At 50.4% G+C, this 25,734-nt stretch overlaps 1 protein-coding gene across 1 annotated transcript in view; it reads right to left on the bottom strand.

Annotated features, from left to right (window-relative positions):
• The window catches only part of IGDCC4 (immunoglobulin superfamily DCC subclass member 4), a gene marked incomplete at its 5' end in the record, with an annotated part of 45,485 nt that extends 19,753 nt beyond the window's left edge, over positions 1-25,732 (bottom strand). Inside the window, 5 exon segments of the mRNA XM_017851062.1 lie at positions 2,791-2,931; positions 4,663-4,799; positions 12,985-13,126; positions 13,821-14,171; positions 25,672-25,732. Of these exon segments, the coding sequence (XP_017706551.1) occupies positions 2,791-2,931; positions 4,663-4,799; positions 12,985-13,126; positions 13,821-14,171; positions 25,672-25,732 (832 nt within the window).
• Between the last annotated feature and the right edge of the window lie 2 nt (positions 25,733-25,734).

Genomic DNA, 25,734 nt, shown 5'->3' with positions numbered 1-25,734 from the left:
AAAAAAAAAAAAAAAAAAAAAAAAAAAGAAAATGTTTTAAAGATGGAGAAATGCTTATGATATACTGTTGGATGAAAATAGGACTTGGAACTATAAATGCAGCACATGTTCTCAATTTCAGGGAGAAAACTGTACATATGCATAGAAAAAAACTGAAAGAAGGTATACTGGTACATAAACAATTTTTATCTCTGAGTGGTGGAGTGTTTTCTGCATCTATTTTTTTTCCTAGTTTTCTATGGTGAACATTTACAACATTTGCAGTCAGAAAACAAAACAGCCGGGCGCGGTGGCTCACACCTGTAATCCCAGCACTTTGGGAGGCCGAGGCAGGTGGATCACTTGAGATCAGGAGTTTGAAACCAGCCTGGCTAATATGGCAAAATCCCATCTCTACTAAAAACACAAATGTGTTTTTAGCCGAATGTGGTGGTGTATGCCTGTAATCCCAGCTACTCGGGACTCTGAGGCAGGAGAATCACTTGAACCCAGGAGGCGGAGGTTGCAGTAAGCCAAGATCATGCCACTGCACTCCAGCCTGGGAAACAGAGCAAAACTCCATCAAAAAAGAAAGAAAGAAAGAAAAGAAAAGAAAAGAGAAAGAAAACGAAATAGCCCGGGTGTTTCACGCCTGGATCACGAGGTCGGATCACGAGGTCAGGAGATCGAGACCATCCTGGCTAACACGGTGAAGCCCAGTCTCTGCTAAAAATACAAAAAATTAGCCAGGTGTGGTGGCAGGCTCCTATAGTCCCAGCTACTTGGGAAGCTGAGGCAGGAGAATCGCTTGAACGGGGAGACAGAGGTTGCAGTGAGCTGAGGTTGCGCCACTGCACTCCAGCCTGGACAACAGAGCGAGACTCCATCTCAAAAAGCAAAACAAAACAAAACAAAATCAAAAACAAAAACCCATGCTTCCTCCCTGACTTAGTGGAGCAAGTTCATGGAAAGAAAGCAGTGCTTGGGGTAGGAGTGAAGCTCCTTTCCAGCCCTTCTCTTCCTAGGTGTCAGGATCCTCTGGGACAGCAATTCTCAAATCCGTATAGTGCACACAAATCACAGATGAGCAGGGGACCATGTTAAGATGTAGAGGCCTGAGGCAGGGCCCCAGATTTTGCATTTCTAACTAGTCCTAGGTAGTAGAGCTGAAGAGCACACTTTCAGGTGCAGAACCGGGCGCAGTGACTCACACCTGTAATCCCATCACTTAGGGAGGCCAAAATGGGCGGGTCGCTTGAGCCCAGGAGTTTGAGACCAGCCTGCGCAACATCTAGAAACCCTGTCTCTCCAAAAAGAAAAAAAAAAAAAAAAGCATAGTGGCACATGCCTGTAGTCCCAGCTACTCAGGAGGCTGAGGTAGATCACCTGAACCAGCAAAAGGTGGAGGCGACAGTGAACTATGATTGTACCATTGCACTCCAGCCTGGGTGACAGGCAAAAAAAAAAAAAAAAAAAGATTCCTGGATCACGACTCTGGGGTGAAGAGAAAGGAGTCTGCAGTTTTAACAAGTCCCCTGGGTGACCCTGATGCATAATCAGGAATTAAGAAATATTGACATTAGAACTTCTAGGTGATACCACAAGTTTATCCCAGTAGTACGAGGGTCCTGCTGGCCCCCTAAGTAGGCAAGTGTCACAGGTCCAACGAGGCAGTGCAGGCCAGACAGTTGCAAAAATCCCGGCACTGTTCTATTTTATCAGCTCAGTAGTGAGTACATATTAATAATTGTTCAATTTATTTTCTTTAAACTGTATATATTCATGATATACAATTTTGAGTATGAGATATAAACTTATTTTTTTTTAGAAAAGTATATAGAGTAATAGAATGAGTTGGGGAACGGGGTAAAGAGGACTGAATTTAAAACTTCTGCCATCAATTTGGGACAAGTCACTTTTTAACAACAAATGGAGACAAAAATAACCCTTGCTTTCTTTCTATAGGACTGTAGGAAGTAACATACCAGAAAGAGAACAGACTCAAAAGCTTGGGTCCCGGCTCTTCCACCTGCCTCTCTGAGCCTCAGTTTCCTCATCTGCCCACTGGGAATAATAGTTCTGGCCTCTACTCTCTCCAAAGGGCTCTTGGAGGCTGCCAGGAAAACAGGTGTGAAAGTGCTCAGGAGACTGCATAGTGACATTTGGCCCAGCACTGGCGTTACCCTGATGGCATCTCCAGTCACTCAGTGGCACTTCTCAGTTGTAGCCTGATACTGTCAGACCTCTCTTCATAGATGTGTGTTTCCTCTTCCTCACTAGACGATGAGTTCAGAGGGCAGGGTCCCTGCCTCTCTGTATTTTGTTCACTGTGCCCAGCATGATGCCAGTCACACAAAGGCAGCAGTATGCTGGGGTGGTCCCACAGCTGGCCTTATAGTTACACAGACCAGCAGAGGGGTCTGGTTCCACCTGACTCACTGGCTGTGTGGCACCTTCCCAGTTCTCAAGTACTCACTTGTAACACTGTTGTGAGGAACAGAAATACGTAATTACAGTGGAGAACGTAGCTTAGCACCTGGCCTCAGGAGGGCTGCAATAACTGTTCTGTAAGTGGCAGCCTGGAAGTGCATTTGTAAAGCACATGCTACACAGAGTGACGAATAAGTCTGTCCAGTTCCCCTCGAAGCTCCGACCTTGTCCACCACACCCAGCCCTGGGAGAGGAGTTCCTGCCACACCAGAAGGTTGGTGACCCCTGGGTCGTCACCCATACATCCCCCTGACTTAGAGGCATGTGAGATGCCACATCCCTCCCTTCCCATGCCCTCTTTCTCCCACCCCCTCCACTCACCTTGTCGGACCCAGGACACAAAAGGGGTGGGGTCAGCTGAGGCCACACATTCCATCACCACACTCTGGCCAGACACCACCGTGGTGTTCTCTGGGGCTGCCACAATGACCACGTCCTGCCCCCTGGTGGACGCCAGGGACCCTGGCAAGAAGACAGACAGAAGGCAGCCTTACCACTAGGGATTTGCCATTCAATACTTCACCTGAGTCGCACAGTAACCTGGTGAGGTGGTACTGGGAGCAGCAGCAATGATTCCATCTGTCAGATGGGGGATGTAGCAATAAAAGTCAGCAGGGCTAGGACTGGACCGCTGAGCTGTTTCTTTTAGAGTCAGAAGAATTGCCTGGGCTTCAACTCAGCACCAGAGAAATGATTAGACAGACCCACATCTACCTCCATTCTTCCCTCCCAAATGCAACCCACCATCTAGGCAGAGAACTGTCAGGGTCATGGGCAAAGCACCAGACTTGGAGTCAACAGTTAATAGTTTCTAGTTCCAGCACTGCCATTAACGCACTGGGTGACCTTAGGCAAATCCCTTCTCCAAAGGGCCTTGGATTCCCCAGTGGAAAAGGCAGACAGTGGAATTGAGTTTCTGCCTGCGCGGCAGCTCCCTAAACCCTGATTTCCTGCCAAGTTCTCTGTGTGACCCTGGCCCCCTGGGTGGAGTGGTGAATATCTGGATTTTCCAGCAGGTGGAGGCAGAGACCCTCAGAACAGAACGGAGAAGACACAAGACTGGGAACAGCCCACCAGCACCAGCTAAGCCCAGAAGGAATAGGATGGGGACAGGGTGGGGGTGTGGAGAGTGGGTGGGAGGTGGGAGCTGGGAGGGATGCATGGCAAAGGGCAGCAGGGGAGGGGCCCCTGGGGAAGGCTTGAAGTGAGATCTGTTGAGCACCTGCCAGGTGCCAGGCACTTTCCATTCTTTTTCATTTTTTTTTTTGAGACGGAGTCTCGCTCTGTAGCCCAGGCTGGAGTGCAGTGGCTTGATCTTGGCTCACTGCAAGCTCCGCCTCCCGGGTTCACGCCATTCTCCTGCCTCAGCCTCCCAAGTAGCTGGGACTACAGGTGCCCGCCACCACGCCCGGCTAATTTTTTTATATTTTAGTAGAGACAGGGTTTCACCGTGTTAGCCAGGATGGTCTCGATCTCCTGGCCTTGTGATCCGCCCGTCTCGGCCTCCCAAAGTGCTGGGATTACAGGCGTGAGCCACCATGCCCAGCCTGCACTTTCCATTCTTATCTCAAGGACTCTTCGAGCCTCTCTGAGCTGGACATTTGATAAGGAGCCCAGGGTCACACAGATGGTGAGCAGAGAAACCAGGATTCAACCCAGGTCTTTCCAACCCTAAAGCCTGTGCCCTTCCTACTCCATCACACTGGGGCAAGAGCTTTTCAAAGAAACGAGTAAAGGACAAGAGCACTAGGCCACAGGGAGCCAGATTCGCAAGGCACAGAAAGCAGAGAGGGACGAATCCCCCAGTGCCTGAACCCCTCAGTGACTCTAGAAGGGGAGGAGAGAAAGGAGCAGGGACCAGGGCTTCCGGGTGCTGACACGGCCTCAGATGCCTTGCCTCCCCACCTCTGTCCCCAGCCTTCGACACTCCATCCAACCCGAGGGCACAGAGGCTTTGCATGAAGAGAGGAGTCCTGCCCTGGGAGTCTGGGGTCTTGTGTTCCATCCCAGTTCTTTCTTCCCTGGTTTGCTGGGTGGCAGTACCCTCTCTGGACTTCATCGCCTTACCTGTCAATGGGACTAACATTTATCACCTACTTGAAGGCAAGGCCTGGACCTCTTCAGGTCCCTCCCAGCTCTGAGATGGCTGGCTTCAGAAACCCCCAGGTTTCCCCACCCAGCCAGCCCCCTTACCTCTGTGGGCCACACTGAGTAGGGCCTCCTGGCTGAAGCGCTGGCTAGCCAAGTTGGTGGCCACACAGCGGTAGGGGCCTGCATCACTCTCCTGAACATCCAGGATCTGAAGGACGCCGTTGGGAAGCGTGATGAGCCTTGGGAAGAGAGGAGCGGGCAACTGTGAGGTGGGCAGGGGGGCCACAGGGAGGGTGGCTCATGGTAAGATAAACACAAATTAAAACTCTGAGATACCAGGCCAGGTGCAGTGGCTCACGCCTGTAATCCCAGCACTTTGGGAGGCTGAGGCGGGCGGATTACCTGAGGTCGGGAGTTCGAGACCAGCCTGACCAACATGGAGAAACCCCGTCTCTACTAAAAATACAAAATTAGCCAGGCGTGGTGGCGCATGCCTGTAATCCTAGCTACTCGGGAGGCTGAGGCAGGAGAATCGCTTGAACCTGGGAGGTGGGGGTTGCGGTGAGCCAAGATTGCGCCATTGCACTCCAGTCTGGGCAACAAGAGCGAAACTCTGTCTNTCGAGACCAGCCTGACCAACATGGAGAAACCCCGTCTCTACTAAAAATACAAAATTAGCCAGGCGTGGTGGCGCATGCCTGTAATCCTAGCTACTCGGGAGGCTGAGGCAGGAGAATCGCTTGAACCTGGGAGGTGGGGGTTGCGGTGAGCCAAGATTGCGCCATTGCACTCCAGTCTGGGCAACAAGAGCGAAACTCTGTCTCAAAAAATACTCTAAGACACCATTTTCACCTATTAGATTGGTGAAAATCAGAAGGCTTAATAACACTCCATGTGGATGAGGGAATGGGGGACGGCACTCCTGCCTCAACAGTGGCCCTGCCCATACACCATCTGTCCAGGGCAAGTTGGTGATATCTCAACATCAAAACTTCTAGGGCTCTATCCCACAGATACTCTCAGACGTGTGCACAAGAGCACATGTTAAACGATATTCACTCCAGCACCGTCTGTGATAGGAAAAGACTGGAAACAACCCAAGTGTCCATCCGCAGGGTGGGAACTGGCTAAATTGGTTTGGGTACATTCGCACAATGGAATGCTAGGCAGCTGCTAAAAAGGAGGCAGCTCTGTGTCTGCTGACAGAGGGCCATCTCCAAATGTGTTCTGGTACAAAACAGTATGTGTGGGGACATGTAGGCTTCTATGCTTGTGTATACATTGAATGTTCCTGGTAATGGTGGTTGTCTCTGGAGAGGGGACCTGGGATCCAGGGGACTGAGGGTGGGAGGGATTGACTTTTTATTATATATCCTTCTATACAGTTTGAATTTTTTTACCCCTTTCCCGTATTACCTTCTCCCTCCCTTGATAAAATATTCTTTATTCACACTATCTCATGTGACCCTCAAAACAAGCCCAAGACATAGAGGGTCACAACCTCCATTTTACCAGTGAAAAATAGGCTTGGAGGGAAGAGGGTATTTTCCTGAGGTCTCATAGGTTGAGCAGCGTGAAAGCTCGAACCCAAGTCTTCTGGTGCCAAATGTCATATTCATCCTACCTGCATGTCTCGGCAGTCATTGGATGGCTGAGAATGCCCTTGGAGAGGACGTGGTCTCCAAGCAGACCCAGCCAACACGTATGTTACTTAGACGGGGCATGATGGATGAGGGTGTTCCCTGCCCTCTCGGCTAGAGAAATAGAAAGGTCAGAGACCTTGCTTGAGAAACGATGTAATCTGGGATAGGGAGGTCTCCATGGGGGTTGGGATGTTGGGGACCAGAGTGGGCTCTGAACTAAGGAGGGGGTGAATGGGTCCCTCAGAATCCTCCAACTGGGATCCCTACAGGGTCAGCTCCAGGTTGAGAGTCCTAGTTTATCAACAGAGCAAACGGTACTGGCCTCTGGGATGTAGGCTGGGCCAAGGTCAGAGAGGGAAGAGGGCAGTTGTGCGCTTGGTGGAGATCCCTTAGCTCCTGGGGAAGTGGGGTCTAAAAAAATCTAAGCATGGGACAGGAGAAGTAGCTCAAAGGCTGGGGAGGAAGAATGTTCTAAATAGGGGCCCTACAAACATGCCGTGGTCCAAAGACTTAGAGGACTTAGAAAAAAAAAAAACCAGCCAGGCGCGGTGGCTCACGCCTGTAATCCCAGCACTTTGGGAGGCCGAGACGGGTGGATCACGAGGTCAGGAGATCGAGACCACCCTGGCTAACACGGTGAAACTCTGTCTCTACTAAAAATACAAAAAAATACAAAAAACTAGCCGGGCGAGGTGGCGGGCACCTGTAGTCCCAGCTACTCGGGAGGCTGAGGCAGGAGAATGGTGTAAACCCGGGAGGCGGAGCTTGCAGTGAGCTGAGATCCGGCCACTGCACTCCAGCCCGGGGGACAGAGCGAGACTCCGTCTCAAAAAAAAAAGAAAAAAAAAACCATAAATATGCCCTGCTCTTTCCTGCATGGCACAGGTAAACCCACCTCTGTCCCCAGCCTCTTACCCTCAGTTCCAACAGCTGTCTACATAAGTGCTGGGGCAGAGCGAGAGAAAGGGAGAGAGAGGCAAGTGTGGCTGGAGGAAAATCCTGGGCCAGCACCCAGTCTGCTGCCAGAGAAGAACTGACAGGAAAGGACGAATTGGGGAAGGACAAGAAGGACCCACCTAGAAAACAGGCCCCACCCCCATCCAGCTAATGTGCTCTTCCTCCAGGATTTTTCTTTCTCCTCTTTTCCCCTCGGTCTAGCGAGCTGACTACGCTGCTGGGAACTGCCTACATTTCCTAACCCCAGTGTTTCTAGGTCTTTCCAGGGAAAAGTGTGCTTCAAGTACTCAAGAGCTAGTCTCTCCTTTGGAAAAATAACATTCCCTTAATTATGTGTGTTGAGTGAATGAATGAATGAACAAATGAATGAATGAATGAATTCCTTTCCCCAGATATGGTGCTATTGCTGCAGGTGATAGAGGCAAGGGGGAACCACTTTTAGTGTTCATCTAAAATCTTTTCTGGCCGGGCTTTTTGGGAGACAGAGGCAGGAGGATTACTTGAGGCCAGGAGTTGGAGACCAACCTGAACAACATGGTGAAACCCAGTGTCTACGAAAAAATACAAAAATTAGCCAAGGCATGGTGGAGCACACCTGTAGTTCCAGCTATTCAGGAGGCTGAAGTGGGAAGATCGCTTGAGCCAGGGCGGTAGAGGCTGCAGTGAACCACCGCACTCCAACCTGGGTGGCAGAGTGAGTCCCTGACTCAAAAAAATCTTTTGCTTTGCTAAAATGTGTTTTTAGAAGCTCTGTCCTTGGAAAGATGTTCAAGATATATTAGTTAGTAGGGGGAAAAAGTAAAAAAACAGTGTTTATGAAGAAATTCTACTTTTAGAAAATAGAGAAAAGTTATGTTAGGATATACATAGAAAAAGTCAAAGGTGGCAAAGCTTGTGTGGTTTATGGGGTTTTCTGTAGGAGTGGGATCGGGGATTCTTATTTATTGTGCCTGTTAAGAGGGTTTTTTTTTTTTTTTTTTGCGATTAATATGTATCCATTAGGAAATATAAATTTTTAAAATGTAAATTGCTAATAGTCTGTGCCCTTGTACACTTTGTTTATAACTTGGGCTCTAACACAGAAGCACTGTGACATGGTGGAGAGAACTGGTTTCAATGTATGTGATTTTAGCAAGTGACATTCCATATCTGGGCCACAGTTTTCCCATTTGAAAAATGAGTTAAATAATTCCTGTCCTGCCTGCTTCACAACTCTGACCCTCTTAATGTGTCTTGAGCTCACATTAGATAATGGAAATAAACATATTTATGAATTGCAAGCTCTAAACACATGTTTACAATGGTGTAACCCATATACATATTTCAAAAGACTGCAAGGAAACTCTCAAATTGGTGAAAGCTGTGTTCAGTCAGGAGGTGACTTTTTTCCCCTTTCTGTAAAGTTGGTATACTTTACCATTTTAAAAGAAATTCAAATTTCATATAAAATAAAAGCTACTTATAGAATGAAAAACAATCTCAAATCAAAAGGAAGGGATTATTCTTTTTCCAACCTCAAACCTGAGTCTGCTGCCCCTACCCACAAAAGGCCACTTGGGTCCCAAGGATTAAAGAACACGGAAGAAATGACACAGCTGCTCTGAATTTCCCAAGGGCCAAGGAGCCCCCATCCTAAGCCCTTGAGATCCACCCAGGGCAAGGGGATACTGGCTGGGAGTCACATGAGATTGACAGAAATGGCAACCACTGGGAGAGGGTAGAGTAGGAGCCCATGTTATTTAAGTCCCTTCGTTACATGTTTCTTATGAGTGAATGGCGATAACAAAATTATTTCAAGTGGATCCAGATACATGGCTTTTTATCCTAGAAGTTATATTATTTATTTTTATAGCTATCTTCTATTTATGGCAAGTGTTGCTGGTTTTCCATTTTATTGCAGTGAGATAATGTTCCCTTTTAAAATGTGTTCAAGTTACAAAAGAGCGAGTTGATGTAAAGAAAATTATTAAGTGATTGTGTAAATGGTATAAGTATGGTCACAATTATGAAGGTGGTTTGTGAATGCCTGGGATTTGGGAAACATTGCTCTCATTGATTACTGGTTCCCATGGAAGAAAAATTATCCCCTAGATTATCCCCTATTATTAGAAAATAGTATAAGTCCCAGGGATTTGCCTTGGGCTCTAGTCTTTACCATCAGTTCCAAACGAAGCACATACACCCTGACGCAGTGTGTTTATTAACTGCACATGTGCACACACTACACCAAGGCATATGGTCTCCTTCAAACCACTGGGCTGAGTTTATGAATAGCATATTTGTGCATGCACTATATCTGGGCATGTGTAAAAATACATACCTTGGGCATAATCAAGTTGCTGTTTTAGACATTTCTTTATTCCCCCTACACAATGTGCCGGGACATGCGAGCCCAGCTTATTTATAGATGAGGATCACTTTTCAGAGGACTCGGGGGCAAACACTCCCAGAGTCCAGAAACTGGCAGCTCTGGCCTCCTGGGTTAGGTTTGTGGCTTCACGGGATGACGCCTGAGCTAGATGTTGGGGATGGTGGGGAGGTCTGAAACCCACTGGTTTGCTGAGAAGCTTTGGAGAAGTAACTTATCTGCTCCCAGCCACAGTTGGACTACAGATTTCTAAACCCACCTTTAATTTTTTAAAAAAATTATAGTCGTAATGTGATACAAACTTCTTCAGACCTCACAGGTTCTGCACCCAACCACCAAATGACACCTACCAGAAGCCTGTGTATCCTTCACACAGGGTGCTGGAGTCTGACACTCTTGAGTACTAAGCTGTGTGACCTGGGGCAAGTTATTTCTGTCTCTGATCCTCCAATCCCTCATTTAACAATCCAGATAAAAATACCTACCATATTCATATGTACAGACCTGAATGTCCATCAAGTGGTAAGAGAAAAAAAAAATTAAAGTTGCAATATAATCCCATTTTTGTTTTTGAAAAGAAAAGATGATTCAACAAAAACTTAGTATGTACAATAAAATTGATTATTATTATTATTATTTTGAGATGGAGGCTTCCTCTGTCACCCAGGCTGGAGTGCAATGGCGCCATCTTGGCTCACTGCAACCTCTACCTCCTGGGTTTAAGTGATTTTCCTGCCTCAGCCTCCTGAGTAGCTGGGTTTATAGGTGCTGGCCACCATGCCCAGCTAATTTTTGTAATTTTAGTAGAGACAGGGTTTCACCATGTTGACCAGGCTGGTCTTGAACTCCTGACCTCAGATGATCCACCTGCCTCAGCCTCCCAAAGTGCTGGGATTACAGGCGTGAACCACTGCACCAGGCCTATGTTTTTTTTTTTTTTTTTAGACAGAGTCTTGCTCTGTCACCCAGGCTGGAGTGAAGTGGTGCTATCTTGGCTCACTGCGACCTCCGCCTCCTGGGTTCAAGTGATTCTCCTGCCTCAGCCTCCTGAGTAGCTGGGATTACAGGCATGTGCCACCACGCCTGGCTAAATTTTGTATTTTTTTTTTTTTTGGTAGAGATAGGGTTTCACCAAGTTGGTCAGGCTGGTCTCGAACTCCTGACCTTGTGATCTGCCCACCTCAGCTTCTCAAAGTGCTGGGATTACAGGTGTGAGCCACTGCACCCGGCCTAAGTTTTGTATTTTTTGAGAGATGACGTTTCACCATATTGCCCAGGTTGGTCTCTAACTCCTGAGCTCAAGCGATCCACCCGTCTTGGGTCCCAAAGTGTTGGGAGTACAGGCGTGAGCCACTGCGCCCAGCCATATTGATATGAATTTTAAAAATGCATCTGCTAGGAATATAAATTAAAAGTAAATAGAGGAAAATGTGAAAATGAGAAATACCTACTTTAAAGGATGATTGGAAGGGTTAAGTGAGAAACCATGTAAAAGGCGCAGCACAGTGCCTGGCCCAAGGTACACTCCCATTAAGTGGTTCATGCTGTGACTTTCAACATGGGGAGATTTTGCTGCCCTCTGCTACCTTCTCTGGGGGGCATCAGGAGTAGGCTCTCTCTTGGTTCTCACTTGCCCAGATCATCTGCTCTGGGTTCACAGAACTCCCAGGAGGCACCCGTCATCACACAGTGGTGAGAGCCTCCACATTTAGAAAGGCACAGAACTGAAAATGTCAGCGTTAGAGAGGCTGAGTCAGCATTTCCCAGGGTTCACCCTGTAGAATGCTCATTCATGGGATGTTAAGGGGCTCCTGGGCAAACGAGCCTGGGAAGTGCTCAATTAAACAAGGTCCACAGATTCTCATTACAGCACTTCTCAGGGTCTTGCCAACTTCAGGAGGGAGATTTACAGGCAGTTTCCTGTTCTTATTTGATCATAGAATACTTCATTCAAGAAACATTTAAAGGGACTAACATTCTATAAAAGCTACACTTTGGGAAAACACAATCTAAATCAACTTTCATTTGTTTTTCCTTTCATGTTATAGGTGGGAAGGAGAATAGGCTGGGTGAGAAGTAACTCTCTGAGGACCAGTGGGGCTAACCCATCACCAAAGTCAACAGGATCTCTCTCATTTTTTTTGAGACAGGGTCTCGGTGTGTCACCCGGGCTGGCTGGAATGCAGTGGCATTATCACAGCTCACTGTAGCCTCGACCTCCAAGTGATCTCTCTCAGCCTCCCAAGTAGCAGGGACCACAGGCACCACACTGCCACGTTGGGTTAATTTTTGTATTTTTTATACAGACAGGGTTTCGATATTTTGCATAGGCTGGTCTTGAACTCCTGGGCTCAAGTGATCCTCCTGCTTTGTCCTCCCAAAATGTTGGGATGACAGGTGTGAGTCACCATACCCAACCAGGATCTCTTATGTATGGACCGCTCATCCTCTTCCTCCCTCACAACTGTCTTGTGGCTTTTCTACCTCAAAGTTTCTCCTACAACCCCCAATTTTTTCTACACATGGGCAAAAGTCAGAGGAGCTGGGACAATGCGACACAGGCAAGAGAAGGTTGGTTCCAGAGGAGAAAGGGCAGTGTTTCAGAGCCTGAGGAACCCCACTTCCACCGGGATGGGAGAAGGATCTAGCTGGTAACTACAGCTACGGAGATATAGGGGGAGGACTGCAGGGTGGCTGGGAAAGGCCTTGGAGCCACATTTCCAAAGATATGTAAGAATTTAGCGGGTGATGACTGAGTCATGAGACCAACTCAGAGACCACAGATGGAAATGAGCTTTGTGGTTTCTGGTCACGCTGTATACACATCTGGACCTACCCAGGAAGCCACAAGAGGGACCAAGTCCAGGGCCTAGCCTCTGCTTCCCTTCCGCCCTGGAAACTCTTCCCTGGGATTGCTCTACCCATCCATTGCCTTTACAGAGAGAGGAGAGGGAAAGAGGAAAGACCTCTACAATTCACTTCTCAGAGGGCTGCGCCCCACTGGCTGGAACTGAGAGAGAAGTGATGCATCTAGAGTGGAAACTCCGGAGGAACCCTGAAAAGAGAAAACCTTCCCAGCAGCCTCCGGGAGCCCTCAACAGACAACCAGCTTTCTGCCAATGGCTCACGGCATGGCTTAGGATAAACCACAGCTCCTCTCTGGCCCTCAGTCTCCACAATAAAGCAAGTGGTTGGACTAGATGTGCTGGGAAGGACTCTACTACGACACCCACCCAGGCTCCACAGCTCAATGGGTGGCTTTCCTCCCAGGGAGCAAAAACTTCTTGTCCAACTTCTCTCTGGGACCAGACATGAGCCAGGAGTCAGGCGGTGGTTGACACTCAAGTCAGCTTAGGTAAATGCAGCTACCTTGACTCTAAGAATCTCAGTTCTGAGCACACCCCAGAGCCCTCTCTACCCCGCCTACCAGGACCCGCTCCTCTACAGGGCACTCACCGAGGCTCCTCAGGCAATGTCACCTGGTCCTTCTCCCAAGTAATGATGGGAGCTGGCAGCCCTTCAATGTGGCACTCAAAGCGAGCTGTCCCGTTCTCCTCCACCGTCTGAGACTCCGGGTGCAGAGAGAAGTCTGCAAGTGCTGGGGACAATGAGACACAGGCAGGGACGGGAGAGGAGTAGGAGAGAGAGGCCACAGCAAGCACAAACAGTGAAACACATCCGCATGGAGACACAGAAACAGTCGTAGAAACACAAGCAGAGCCAATTCAGACCGAGGGAGACACAACAAGAAGTGGTGATTAGTGGTCAGATGCTGCCAGCAGAATGAATTCCAAAGCTCCCCTGCCCAACATCATCGTGATGGTCAAACTATACAGTAAGATGCACATTTCTTCTGGCCTGAAAGTTATTTCATGGTGATCTGTGCCTCCTGAGAGCCCCCTAAGGGGTAAGGCTGGAGCGTGGGGTTTGACTCCACATGTTCCACCTGCCTTGCAGGCAGGAGTTCCCTTAGGAGGCAGCTTTGTGCCTCTGACACAAAGGGGGCACTCTGGCAGGCTCCCTGGAGGAAAGCACAAGCCCAGACTCTAGGACTCAAAGGGAAAGAAAGGCAGAAGAAACAGGGGAATGAAGAAGAAGAAGTGGGAAGGTTATGGAATACCCAAGAATGAGGATAGACAATACCAGGAAGAGACCTATTGAGCAGGATGGGAGGCAGGGAAAGGGGGAGTGGGCTCAAGAGAGAGGCATTTGTGTAAGTAACTAACTGCAGATCCCACTTCACACACCCCAAGTCTAGGTTTCAGCCTCAGTCCCCCGATGCAAGCACTTACTGGCAAGCTTGACGACAGCAGCCTGGCTGGCCAGCACTCCGAGGGGGCCGTGGGCCAGGCACGAATAGCTGCCTTCAATGACCCCCACAGCCTCAGGGACTGCCTCGTCACTGCCATTGGGTGCTAGTGGCTGGGACAGCCACAGGGAACCATTGGGCAGCAGTTGTAGGTGGTCGTGCTCCAGCAGGGTGTCCCCATCCTTGCTCCAGGTCACCCTGGTGGGGGGTCCAGTGGCAGCATCCCCCAGGCTACAGTTCAGCACTGCAGCCTGCTCTGGGCCCAGGATCATGTGCAGCGGCCCCACTCCACAGCTCAGCTCCATAGTCGTCTCCTGGGGCAACAGCAGCCCCCCTGCATAGAGGAGGAGCATGGGGCCATCAGTGTGTGTCCCCCCACCTCCCACAGCCTCTGCTCCTGAGTCACCTGAGCAGGGGGGCAAATCAAGGAGAAAGACCTGCATCTGGATCCCGGTTCTCCCCTTACTAACTGACTTTGGGCAAATTGCTGCACTCCTCTGTGCCTGTCTTCCCCTGCTGCTCAATTTCCTCATAGCAGCATTATTCATAATAGCCAAAGAGCGGAAACAACCCAAAAGCCCATCACCTGATAAATGGATAACTGGATTACTCAGCCATCAAAAGGAATGAAGGACTGATGCATGCTACAAGGTAGCATGAAGACTTGACGTTAAGTGAAGGAAGTCAGTCATAAGATGCCACATTTTGCATGATCTCATTTCTATGAAATGCCCAGAGGAGGCAAATCCATAAAGACAGAAAGTGGATTAATGATTGTCAGCGACTAGGGGGAGGAAGGACAGGGATTGACTGCTAATGAGTACAGGGTTTCTTTTGGGGGTGATGAAAATGTTCTAGAATTAGATAGTGGCTGTGGTTGCACAACGTTGTGAATATGAATATACCAAAAACCACTGAGTCGAACACTAAAGGGTGAATTTTGTAGTATGTGAACTGTGTCTCAATGAAAAAAGCATACCAGCCTGGGTAACACAGAGAGACCCCATCTCTACAGATAATGTAAAAAGTTAGCTGTACGTGGAGGCATGCGCCTGTCGTCCCAGCTACTCAGGAGGCTGAAGCAAGGAGGATCGCCTGAGCCTGGAAGTTCAAGGCTACAGTGAGCCACGATCATGCCACTGCACTCCAGCCTGGGTGGCAGAATGAGACCCTGCCTAAAAAAATAAAAAATAAAAAATAAAAAATAAAAAAAAAAAAGCATAGCAATTCCTTTCTCATAGGGCTGTTGTAAGCATTAAACGAGATGATGTGTGAGAAAAGAATGTAGTGGATGGGCGCGGTGGCTCATGCCTGTAATCCTAGCACTTTGGGAGGCTGAGGCAGGTGGATCACGATGTCAGGAGTTCGAGACCAGCCTGACCAACGTGGTGAAACCCCATCTCTACTAAAAATACAAAAACTAGCCAGGTGTGGTGGCACGCACCTATATTCTCAGCTACTCAGGAGGCTGAGGCAGGAGAATCGCTTGAACCCAGGAGGTGGAGGTTGCAGTGAGCCAAGATGGTGCCATTGCACTCCAGCCTGGGTGACAGAATGAGATTCTATCCCCCCCCCCCAAAAAAAAAAAGCACAGTTCCTGACACAGAATGGGGGCTCAGTAATGTCATTCCCTACCTTGGAACCTAACAGATCATATTGGTCATTATTACCCAATCAAAAATATGCCACTGGAAGCCAGGCATGGAGGCTCACTCCTGTAACCCCAACACTTTGTGAGGTTGAGGGCCGAGGCAGGAGGATTGCTTAAACCCAGGAGTTTGAAACCAGCCTGGGTAACATAGGGAGACTTCATCATTACAAAAAAATTTTTTTTTATTAGCCAATCATGGTGGGAGGATCCCTTGAGCCCAGAAGGTCGAGGCTGAAGTGAGCTGTGATTGTGCCACTGCACTCTAGCCTGGGTAACAGAGTGAGATCCTGTCTAAAATATATACATATGCATATGTAGATCTCTCTCTCGCTCTGTCTCTCTTTATACACAGACACACAGAGGCTAGAAAAATACTGTATCCAAGAAACATTTAAAATGTATTATAAGTGTGAGAAAGTGTGTATGTGTGTGTGTGTGTGTGTGTGTGTGTGTGTGTGAATGCTATATATTTTGAATGAACAAAACAAAAATAAATCCCAGCTGGTTGGGGGTGCCACCTGGATGAAGGGAAGTCAGACATTTCCCCTTCCCCGACAATGAACTAAGTGAGCAGATCCTGCTGGGAATTAAGTGCCCCAGGTAGGGACTAGACTCAAGCTGGATTCAGAGCCAGCATGAGAGGAGGCTCCCCCATGGCTCATTCCAGGCCCTGGCAGCCTGCAGCCTGGTCTGTCCTGGTGACTGGAGAAGCTTGACACTCCCTGCAGCTAATTTACCCAAGGCCATGCAGGAGGCCAGAGCCAGGATTCAGGTCTCCTGACTCAATCCAGGGTTCTTTTTTCTCCCAAGGCCCCAGAAGAGCCTACAGACCCCAACACTGCCCTTGCCACAAAGAGGAGAGTAGGGAAACAGTAGAGGAAGGGAATGCCATCCCAGGGTCAAGGCAAAAACACACAAAGGCCAATGTTTATTATTGGAACCAATATTCAGCAGGACCCAGCCACCATTATTCACAGAGAAATGGTTGGTTGGTTCTCCCTGTTGTGTCTCCCAACAGTTTGACCTGCTGCCTCCTTGTCTTATAAAAGCTCAGTGGCCCAAGATCCCTTCTTAGGCTCTGATCTGACTCCTTACTTCAAGGCAGAATGGCATGTCTGAGAGGAACCAGGGACAGAGGTTGGGACAATGGCCCATACTCATTACAAGGCAAGTCTGGACTGACAGAGCCACACGGGGACGTGCACAAAACAATGGTGAGGGAACCAGGAGACCCTGGGTTCTAGGTCCAGCTCCATCACAGTCTAGCCATGTGGTTTTGGCCCAGTCTTTTCCCCTTCTGGACCCCAGCTCACTGGAATGTAGCAGGTGACCTCTGAGATTCTATGATTCTATGAATATTCACTGACATGGACACACCTATTTCTGAACAAACATAAAACACCATTGAGACCACACACGAATTGGTAAACATAGCTCTGCACTCCTGAACACATGCACCTTAGTCTCTGCCACACTCTCCAACACCGGGACACACAGGCCAACACTTAGAACCCCTGTGAGTCTCCAGACTCCCTTCCCACCACCTCCAAAGAGGAACGAGAGTGAGGGGAGAAGAGCAGTGATGGCTGCGTGAAATAAGGAGGCCAGGGCCAGGCGCGGTGGCTCAAGCCTGTAATCCCAGCACTTCGGGAGGCCGAGACGGGCGGATCACGAGGTCAGGAGATCGAGACCATCCTGGCGAACACGGTGAAACCCCGTCTCTACTAAAAAATACAAAAGCTAGCCGGGTGAGGTGGTGGGCGCCTGTAGTCCCAGTTACTCGGGAGGCTGAGGCAGGAGAATGGCGTAAACCCGGGAGGCGGAGCTTGCAGTGAGCTGAGATCCGGCCACTGCACTCCAGCCCGGGCAACAGAGCGAGACTCCGTCTCAAAAAAAAAAAGAAAAAAAAAAAAAAAAAAAAGGAGGTCAGGGCAGAAGCCAGGGCTCTGGGATTGCAGTGTGAAGGGCAGACAGAGAGACAGGACCTGACCTGGGCTGCTGCCTTTCTTAATTCATCAGATGGGTTCTGCTGGACACCTCTGGCTACACAACTGGCCTCAGCAGTACTCGTGGGTTCAGCAGGGAGAAGCAGCCCCTGCCCTCACCAAGTTTCCATTCTAATTGGGGAAACCAATGTGGCATTCATGCTACTATGGGCCATGTGCTGTGGTGGAAACAGCTTTTGACCTTGGGGAAGAAGATCAAGGTTTCAACCTTGCTGCTCCACCTACCAGCTCTGTGACAAGCCACTTAACGTTTCTGGGACTCAGTCTCCACATGCATAAAATGAAGATGACACCACTAAGCGTGAAGGAATTAAACAAGACAATGTATGTCAGGGCTACAGCTCAGAGCCTAATAGACATCACTCAAGGAATGGGAGCTTATTCTTTGTTTGTTTGTTCTTTCGACAGTTGTGCTCTGTTGCCCAGGCTGGAGTGCAGTGGCACGATCTGAGCTCACTGCAACCTCCACCTGCTGGGTTCAAGTGATTCTCCTGCCTCAGCCTCCTATGTAGCTGGGATTATAGGCATGCGCCATCACACCTGACTAATACTTGTATTCTTAGTAGTGACAGGGTTTCACCATGTTGGCCAGGCTGGTCTCGAACTGCTGACCTCAAGTGATCTGGCTGCCTTGGCCTCCCAAAGTGCTGGAATTACAGGCATGAGCCACCATGCCCGGTGGGGAGCTTATTCTTTAAAGGCACTTTGTAACTGTAAAGGGCTGTACAAGTGCTATTTGCTGTTCTTATCATCCAGTCCCTTCTATCTCGAAGGCCCTGGATGCCATGATTCAAGTACAGGGTAGGGGGAAGGCAAGCCCGACTCTCAGCCCAGCGGCTTCCAAATACCCATTCCAGCCACTAAGCAGTAGGTTTGGATTTCAGGGGAGAAAACCCCCACAGGACATGAATCCCTGAGCCCTCCGGCAGCCTCCCTGCCCCCTAAAGCATGTCCCGGGCTTGGAAAATCCCCTGCTGCGCTGAACAAACAATGTGAACAGTTGGGGCCCGAGCAGCTGCTGGGTATGTCAGCAGCCTGGGCTCTGGCAAGCAGGACGGCCGCCAGAGGGGCTGGCGGCTGGCTGGGGAGCCCAGAGGAGGCTCCGATTCCCTTCCTGAATATTCATGGATCAGCAGATGTCTGGCTTCCCCACCTCTGAGGAACTCAGCAAGGCAGGAACAGGGAAAGCAACAGGGACGTAGACACAGAGAGAAGAGGGGGTCCTCCTCAGACAGCAGCAGTGCTGTGCCAGCAGCCCAAGACAGCCCATTTTAGTGGAAACGTCTGTGAAGCCTGAGAATCCTCATTCCACAGATGAGGAAACTGAGGCTTGGGGAGGGGTCTCATCTCTCTGGGAGACAGTCTGGGAAAACTGCCCTCTTTGACTTTTTGGGGATGAACCCAGCATTGAGGAGACAACTGCTCCTGAATAAGAGGGTTCTCTCTGCCTCTGTGCCAACCTGATTTCTGTGCCCAGGAAGCGTATCCTTAGGGACTCAGGTGCCAGCCCTTCTATGAGGCTGCTCCTGCCTTCCCAGGTAAAGTTTTTCCTAAGTCTCAAACTGAAAGCCACTTGGAGGTCCCTTCTCTTGCCTAGACAGACAAGGGGGTGTGGTGGGACAAGCCTGGCCTCAGAGTCCTGGGTTCTAGGTCCAGTCATTTGTTGCATGACCTGGTGTGAGCTACTTTTGTCCTTTCGGCCTCAGTTTCCCCAATCTTAAAATGAGGAGTCTCCAAACTTCTCACACATTTTCATCCAAATCCTCCCAACAGCAGAGGAACACATATTTACAAGGCTCACCGCCTGCTTAAAATGTTTTGCCTTTTAAACCTCTAGCACATTTTGCAGTCTGCTCCGTAACTCAGCAATATTTGTTTTAATATAATTGTGCTTTCCATACCACCAAATCTTTTCACAAAAGATGCTCTGGGGAGGGGACCCTATTTGTCCAGGAGCTTCATGGCCAGCACTTTCTTGCCACCCCAACCCACTGTCATGGCTGACCCCCAACGTTTTTAGCCCTCCCTCTCAGGGCGGGGTTGGACACATTGCAGGTGCCCAGAGGACACTTGCTGCCCGCCGGCTGTCTTGAGGGGGCCGCCCCTCCCATAATCCCTTCTCCTCAATCTCCTCAGTGAGACCCTGCCACAGACACAGAGCTGCTGCATTTGGAAACCCTAGGGCCACCTCTCAGTCTCCTTTTTCTGACAGATTATTTTACCCACTTACAGGATAAATTGGATTTTATGAGGCCAATTAGAACCCAGACAGAAAGGAGATTCGCTGCTGAGCTCCAGGGCCAGCTCAATGCTGTTTCGTGGGATTAGTGGAGGCCTGGCGTGAGTTCCATTTTTCAGTGAATTCTTAGGGAAGGGGTGTATAGCTGGGGGAGGGGAACAACGAGGCCAAGATGGCTCCTTCATTAAGCCAGGAACTTGCCACAAACATCACATCAGTGCCTCCTCACTTCTGAATTTCAGGGCCCAACAGATTTACTACTTGTTTTCAGCCCAGGAGAAATTCCCCACGACACCATCACCATTCTCCTTTCCCAGGGAACACAAGTCGGTTCCTTCCAGAAACCTCCCTTCCCGCCCCCCACCTTGGCTACCTCCCTTACCACATGCTGAGCCCCTCCCCCCAACAGCTGGAAGGAGAGTTGGGACAGTTGCCTGGGACACAAGGAAGGCCTCAGCTCTCCCTTAATCTGCAATCCTGAGGGGAGAGGCTTAGCCTCAGCCTATCCGACAGCAAAGCCAGGCTCAGCTTGACCTGCCTACCTCCCGCTCCCCTGAGACCCTTTGCCCCTCCACACACAGCGAACCATGGCCAGTTCTCTGAAAACACATCCTGTTCCATGCATTGCTGGTGCTGCTCTCACTCCCTAGAACAGCTGTGATATCTCTGGTTGCATCAGACACCTCTCCTTTTTCTGCCCCGTAGAACGCTGGCACCCCCATCATCGTAGTTGTCACTCCAGATTTTTTTTTTGGTGGGGGAGATGGAGTCTCACTCTGTCACCCAGGTTGGAGTGCAGTGGCATGATCTCAGCTCACTGCAACCTCTGCCACCCAGGTTCAAGTGATTCTCTTACTTCAGCCTCTTAAGTAGCTGGGACTACAAGTGTGTGCCACCACGCCCACCTAGTTTTTGTATTTTTTGGTAGGAAGGGATTTCACCATGTTGGCCAGGCTGGTCTCAAACTCCTGACCTCAAGGGATCCGCCCACCTCGGCCTCCCAAAGTGCTGAGATTACAGGTGTGAGCCATCACGCCCAGCCTTCACTCTAGGTTTTTGACTTGCCTTTCTCCTCAACTAGGCACCAAAGTCTTGGGGTTATGTCTTAGTCAGCTTTCTAAATCCTCAGTACCCGGAACAGTGCCTAACACACAGCAGGTGCTCAATAAACATTTCTTGAATGGATGAGTGAACCCATGAAAACATCCTCAAAAAGATAAGACACAGAAGACACAGAACCCCCTGTGCTTTTCCAAGCATCAGTTTCCTTATCTGTAAAAACAATAGTAACTCCCTTCAGGGCGGGAGATGTCAGGAAGACATGTGGAAACTGCCTAGCACGCTGTGTGGCATCCAGTCGACACGATACGCTTGAAAAGCAGAGACAGAACAGCAAGTCCACACTGAAAGAAACCCTGTATTTAAACATGACCAGGCTGGGGAGATCACTACCTTGCCTGTTCTCTTGCTGTATGGCTCATATGGTTAAAAAATATATTTCCCTTGTGCCCACCTGTCTCTCCCGGTATGTTCTGCTCACTGGCCAGAACTCTGTCCTGGAAACTATCTAACAAGGTAATGAGCCCCTTATAGAACCATCCAGGAGCCTTGGGTCTGCACCTGAAGGACAGCTTACTGGTCCTTGCTTCCCTGATCCCAAGGACCCCATGGGCCCCCAAATCCAGAGGATACCTCCTCAGCCTCAGCAGTGAGGCAGTAGTAGCTGGCAGCCCAGTTGGCACAGGTAACAGGGTTTGATTTCTCTGCATGTCGGGCCCCAAAACATACTCTCTGGTTTTCCTTCCCTGGCCCCCTAGCTCCTGTCACCCACCTCTGACCAGGCTGGGGTCCTCTCCCTCAGAGCCATGCATACTCCTCCCCCTGCCCCCAAGCCTGCCTGGTAGACATCTGTTCTGCATCTGGAATTCTGTATCAAGTCTGGTTGCTGTACCATGGGAGAGAATAGAAAGAGGTGGGTGGGGGGTAAGTGGAGGAGGGTGGATTCCAGCGCCCAGATAGACCTACTTGAGGGGAGAGCCTAAAGCTGATAATGTCTCATATGGTACAGAGGAGTGCAGAGAGTGGACTTGGGTATCCCTAGAAAGGGTGGTTCCATTTCAGTCCCTCATCATGTAACTTTGGGAAGTCACTCAGTTTTCTCATCTGTAAAACAGGCTCATGCTAAAATTATTTCTTCTTTTCTTTCTCTTTTTTCTTTTGAGACAGAGTCTCACTCTGTTGCACAGGGAGGAGAACAGTGGTACAGTGGTGCGAGCTATCACAGCTTACCACAGTCTTGAACTCCTGGGCTCAAGCAATCCTCCCACTTCGGCCTCCTGAGCAGCAAGGATAACAGTGCACACCAACATGCCTGCCACGCTTTTTTTTTTTTTCTTTTTTTTTCGTAGGAATGAGGTTTCAATATGTCTCCCAGTCTGGTCTCAAACTCAGCTCAAGCGATCCTCCTGCCTCAGCCACACAAAGTGCTGGGATTACAGGTATGAGCCACGCATGGCACCTGGACTGAAATTATTTCTAAGTTCCTTTCAGTGCTGACATTCAACGATGCACTAATTGTGAAATTGCTTAACTTGAAAGAGAGAACTTTAGGAGAAAAGAAATGCTAATTTACATGTAAACGTGTGTTTGAGTCATGAAAGCAAACAGAGGATCAATGGAGGTTGAGATACCTTCTGGATAAGATTCATTATTAAAAGAAACTCCCACTGTTTGACCTGGTTCCTAACCTCCAAGATGGGGAGAGAGACCCACCCCAAATGACTGAGATTGGCCTCTGAGCCTCTGGGCTGAGAAAGGGATAGAGGAGGGGGAGAGTTCCCAGGAGAGGAGAAAGCTCTCAAGTTCTTAGAGGCCTCCTATGACTGACCTCTAGGCTCCCCACCCTCCGAATTCTGACTTGAGAAGAAGGGAGAGCCGAGAGCACCACCTTTGTGCATGTGATAAGAACAGAGCTCGGCTTCTTGCCACTCGCTCACACAGGAGTCCCAGTCCCTGACGCAAGAACAGTGTTGGGAGGAGATGGGCAGGCACAGGCATCATCCTAACCCCAATATCAGTCCTTCATTCTGCTTCATGTTTTTGTTTTGTTTTGTTTTTTGAGACGGAGTCTCACTTTGTCGCCCAGGCTAGAGTGCAGTGGCACGATCTCAGCTCACTGCAATCTCCACCTCCCAGGTTCAAACGATTCTCGTGTCTCAGACTCCCAAGTAGCTGGGATTACAGGCATGCACACCACACCTGGTTAATTTGTGTATTTTTAGTAGATACGGGGTTTCACCATGTTGGCCAGGCTGGTGTTGAACTTCTGACTTCATGTGATCTGCCTGCCTCAGCCTCCCAAAGTGCTGGGATTACAGGCGTGAACCACCGCGCCTGGCCTATTTCTTACTTTCCTCTGTCTCACCCCCTACAAATTCAATCTATCCTCAAGTTCTACTGATTCTATTTCCTGAAAACCTCTGGAATGCAGCCACTCCAGCTCAACCCCAACTGCCACTATGCTAGTTGCCAGCATCCTCTCTTCTGGATTGCCACAACAGCTTCCGAGGAGCCCAGGTGTTGGAGCTTCCTGCCTCCAGCCCCACCCAATCCATCCTCCACAATGGCTGGAATGAGATGATGCAAAGCTGATCTTAAATTCTGTCAAGGGCTCACGGCACTCTCAGGCCAGAAACCTTGGTGGGCCCTGGAAAGCCCTTTGTGAGCTGGATCTAGCTCCCCTCTTCAGCCTCCTGTCTTGATACTGGCCTGACCTCTTTCCATGCTTCCCCTACCTGCCCCACACCCACCCCTTGTCCCTAAACTCCAGCTAGCTAGGTTTAGTTTAATCCAATGATCTAAACTAAATCACCTCTGAACGTTTGCACATGCTGTTCTCTGGAAAACTGTCCCCATCATCATTCTCCTTCTACAGGGCTAACTCCATGTTGGGCTCTACTACTCATCACTTTCTTCAGAAAGCCTTTGCTGACCTTCCCAGACCGGTGTAAGAGCCCCTCCTCCTTGCCTCTTCCCCGGCACTGTAGGGGACTTGTCAGTTTCCCCCTCCACCGGACTGAAAGCTTTGCACCAGGGACTAGGTCTGCCTCCTTATTGACTATATTCTAGGCACTAGGCACAAGCTAGCTTACAAAAGGTGCTCCATAAATATTTGTTGAATGAATGAATGACCTCGGTACAGATCAGGGTGGCTAGTCATAACTCGACTGGAGTGTCCCCAGGCCTGCTGAGATTTGGAGGACTAGGGCAAGCTGTTGTAGCCGCTCACACTGCAACCAAGAGACGTCGCAACTCGGTCCCTCGCCTACTTTGTGCACTGGGGAGCAGGGAGAGGCCAGGGAAGCTGGGTCCCTCGCAGGAGGTCCTAAAGGCACTGGATAATGCGCCGGTGCGGTTCCCAGCCCCGATGCGGTTTTGCTGGGTGACCCTGAGCTCGTTCCACGAGCCCTAGGAATAGCGGAAGGTGGGGCAGGGGAACTATTCCTTAATCCCCTGAGCTCCGGGAGGACAAACGCCTCTCTGACACTTCTCCGCCCCTTTCACCTGACAAGCCAGGTCCCCCAGCTCCCCTGGCCCAGCAGCCGAAACCCAGCCCCGCAGCGGCCTCCAGCTTAATCCGCGGTTGGGACTGGAAAGGGGCGTGTCTTTGTAGGGACAGAAGGGGTCCGAGCAGTTCCAGGCACTTTCCCACCCGCTGTTTGGTTTTCCTGGAGATGGGCCTGGGGCTGGCCAGGCGAAGGCTCCTTCCCCCGCCTCCCTCCCACGTGGCCTGGCTGAGTCTCTCTGGAAAGCTGCAGCAGCTGGAGAGAAATCCCCTCCCCACCCCACCTCCAAGTCCCTCCCCGACTCTCCCCGGACACATCCTCAGCTCCCCCCTCCGCGGGGAAGGCGAGAACTAGACGAACAAAGCGGCCAGCCCATCCCCCTCCCAGTCCTGCCACCTACACTCTCCATGGGCCGCCCCCAAACGCACACGGGACAGGAAGCAACAGAGCTGTGGGTGGAAGCGGGAACCCTAGATACACACCCTGGGGACTCCGCTATCCCCTCCCCAGCCCTTTCTCCAGCTTGGACAACTCTTGACTTACCCCGCACCCACTCCGCACTGGGCTGCGGACTGGATGAGGCCCTGATGACCTCGTCCACGCTTCCCGGGTCGGCCCCTGGAGGGTGGGGCCGGGGTGACACGCGTCCCATCCTGAGAACGAGCGCTGGACATGCCCACGAAAGCAAATGGTTTCCTGCCCCCTCCCCCAGTCCACTGCGGGCCACAGGTTTTGGGGAGCAACACCTCCCCCTACCCCTCCTTAACCGGCCCCAGGAACCACACCCACTGGGCAAAGTTGAGTGTTGTTTTATCACCACCACCCCCAGTCAATCGGCATCCATCGCTCTGTCCCCCACTACGGGCAAGGACACTTCCCAAATGCCAAGGCCAAATATTAGCTCAGCCCCATAAACACAGTTGCACACGCACCCGACCCAAATGGAGGTGCAGACACAACCCCAGTCCCCTCCTCTTTCACACACACTCTCAACCCAAGACACGCGCAGGCAAGGCAGAGCCCGCCCCGCGAAAGCCACCGACACCGCAGCTACCCGCCCCGCCGATGCCACGCCGCGACCGTGGCACGCACTGCGGAACACGGCGGGAGCACTCCCAGCACACACACACACACACACGACTCCAGACTCTGCGAACCAAAGACACACACTCAGTGCGGACAAGCACGCGCCGCAAACGACCCCCGGCCGCAGCTCGCATATCCCCGCGCAGGCACCGCGGGCACCGGGACACGCAGTCCCCGCACTTGCTCGGGACCCAGGCTCGCGCCAGCCCCGCAGCCCGATGCAGCCCAGGGCGCGGGCGCACCCTCACGCCGCAGCCGCTCCCGTCTCTCTGGGCGCCCGCCCTTACCGCGCGCGGCCAGCAGGCAGAAGGTCAGCGCGAGGAGCCCGCGGCCGCGGCCGGCGTCCCCCC

This window comes from Rhinopithecus bieti, unplaced genomic scaffold (assembly GCF_001698545.2).
Source record: "Rhinopithecus bieti isolate Rb0 unplaced genomic scaffold, ASM169854v2 scaffold_31548, whole genome shotgun sequence".
Classification (NCBI taxonomy): Eukaryota; Metazoa; Chordata; class Mammalia; order Primates; family Cercopithecidae; genus Rhinopithecus; species Rhinopithecus bieti.
The sequence above is the reverse complement of the archived record's forward strand: the minus strand, read 5'-3'. Positions and strand labels throughout refer to the sequence as shown.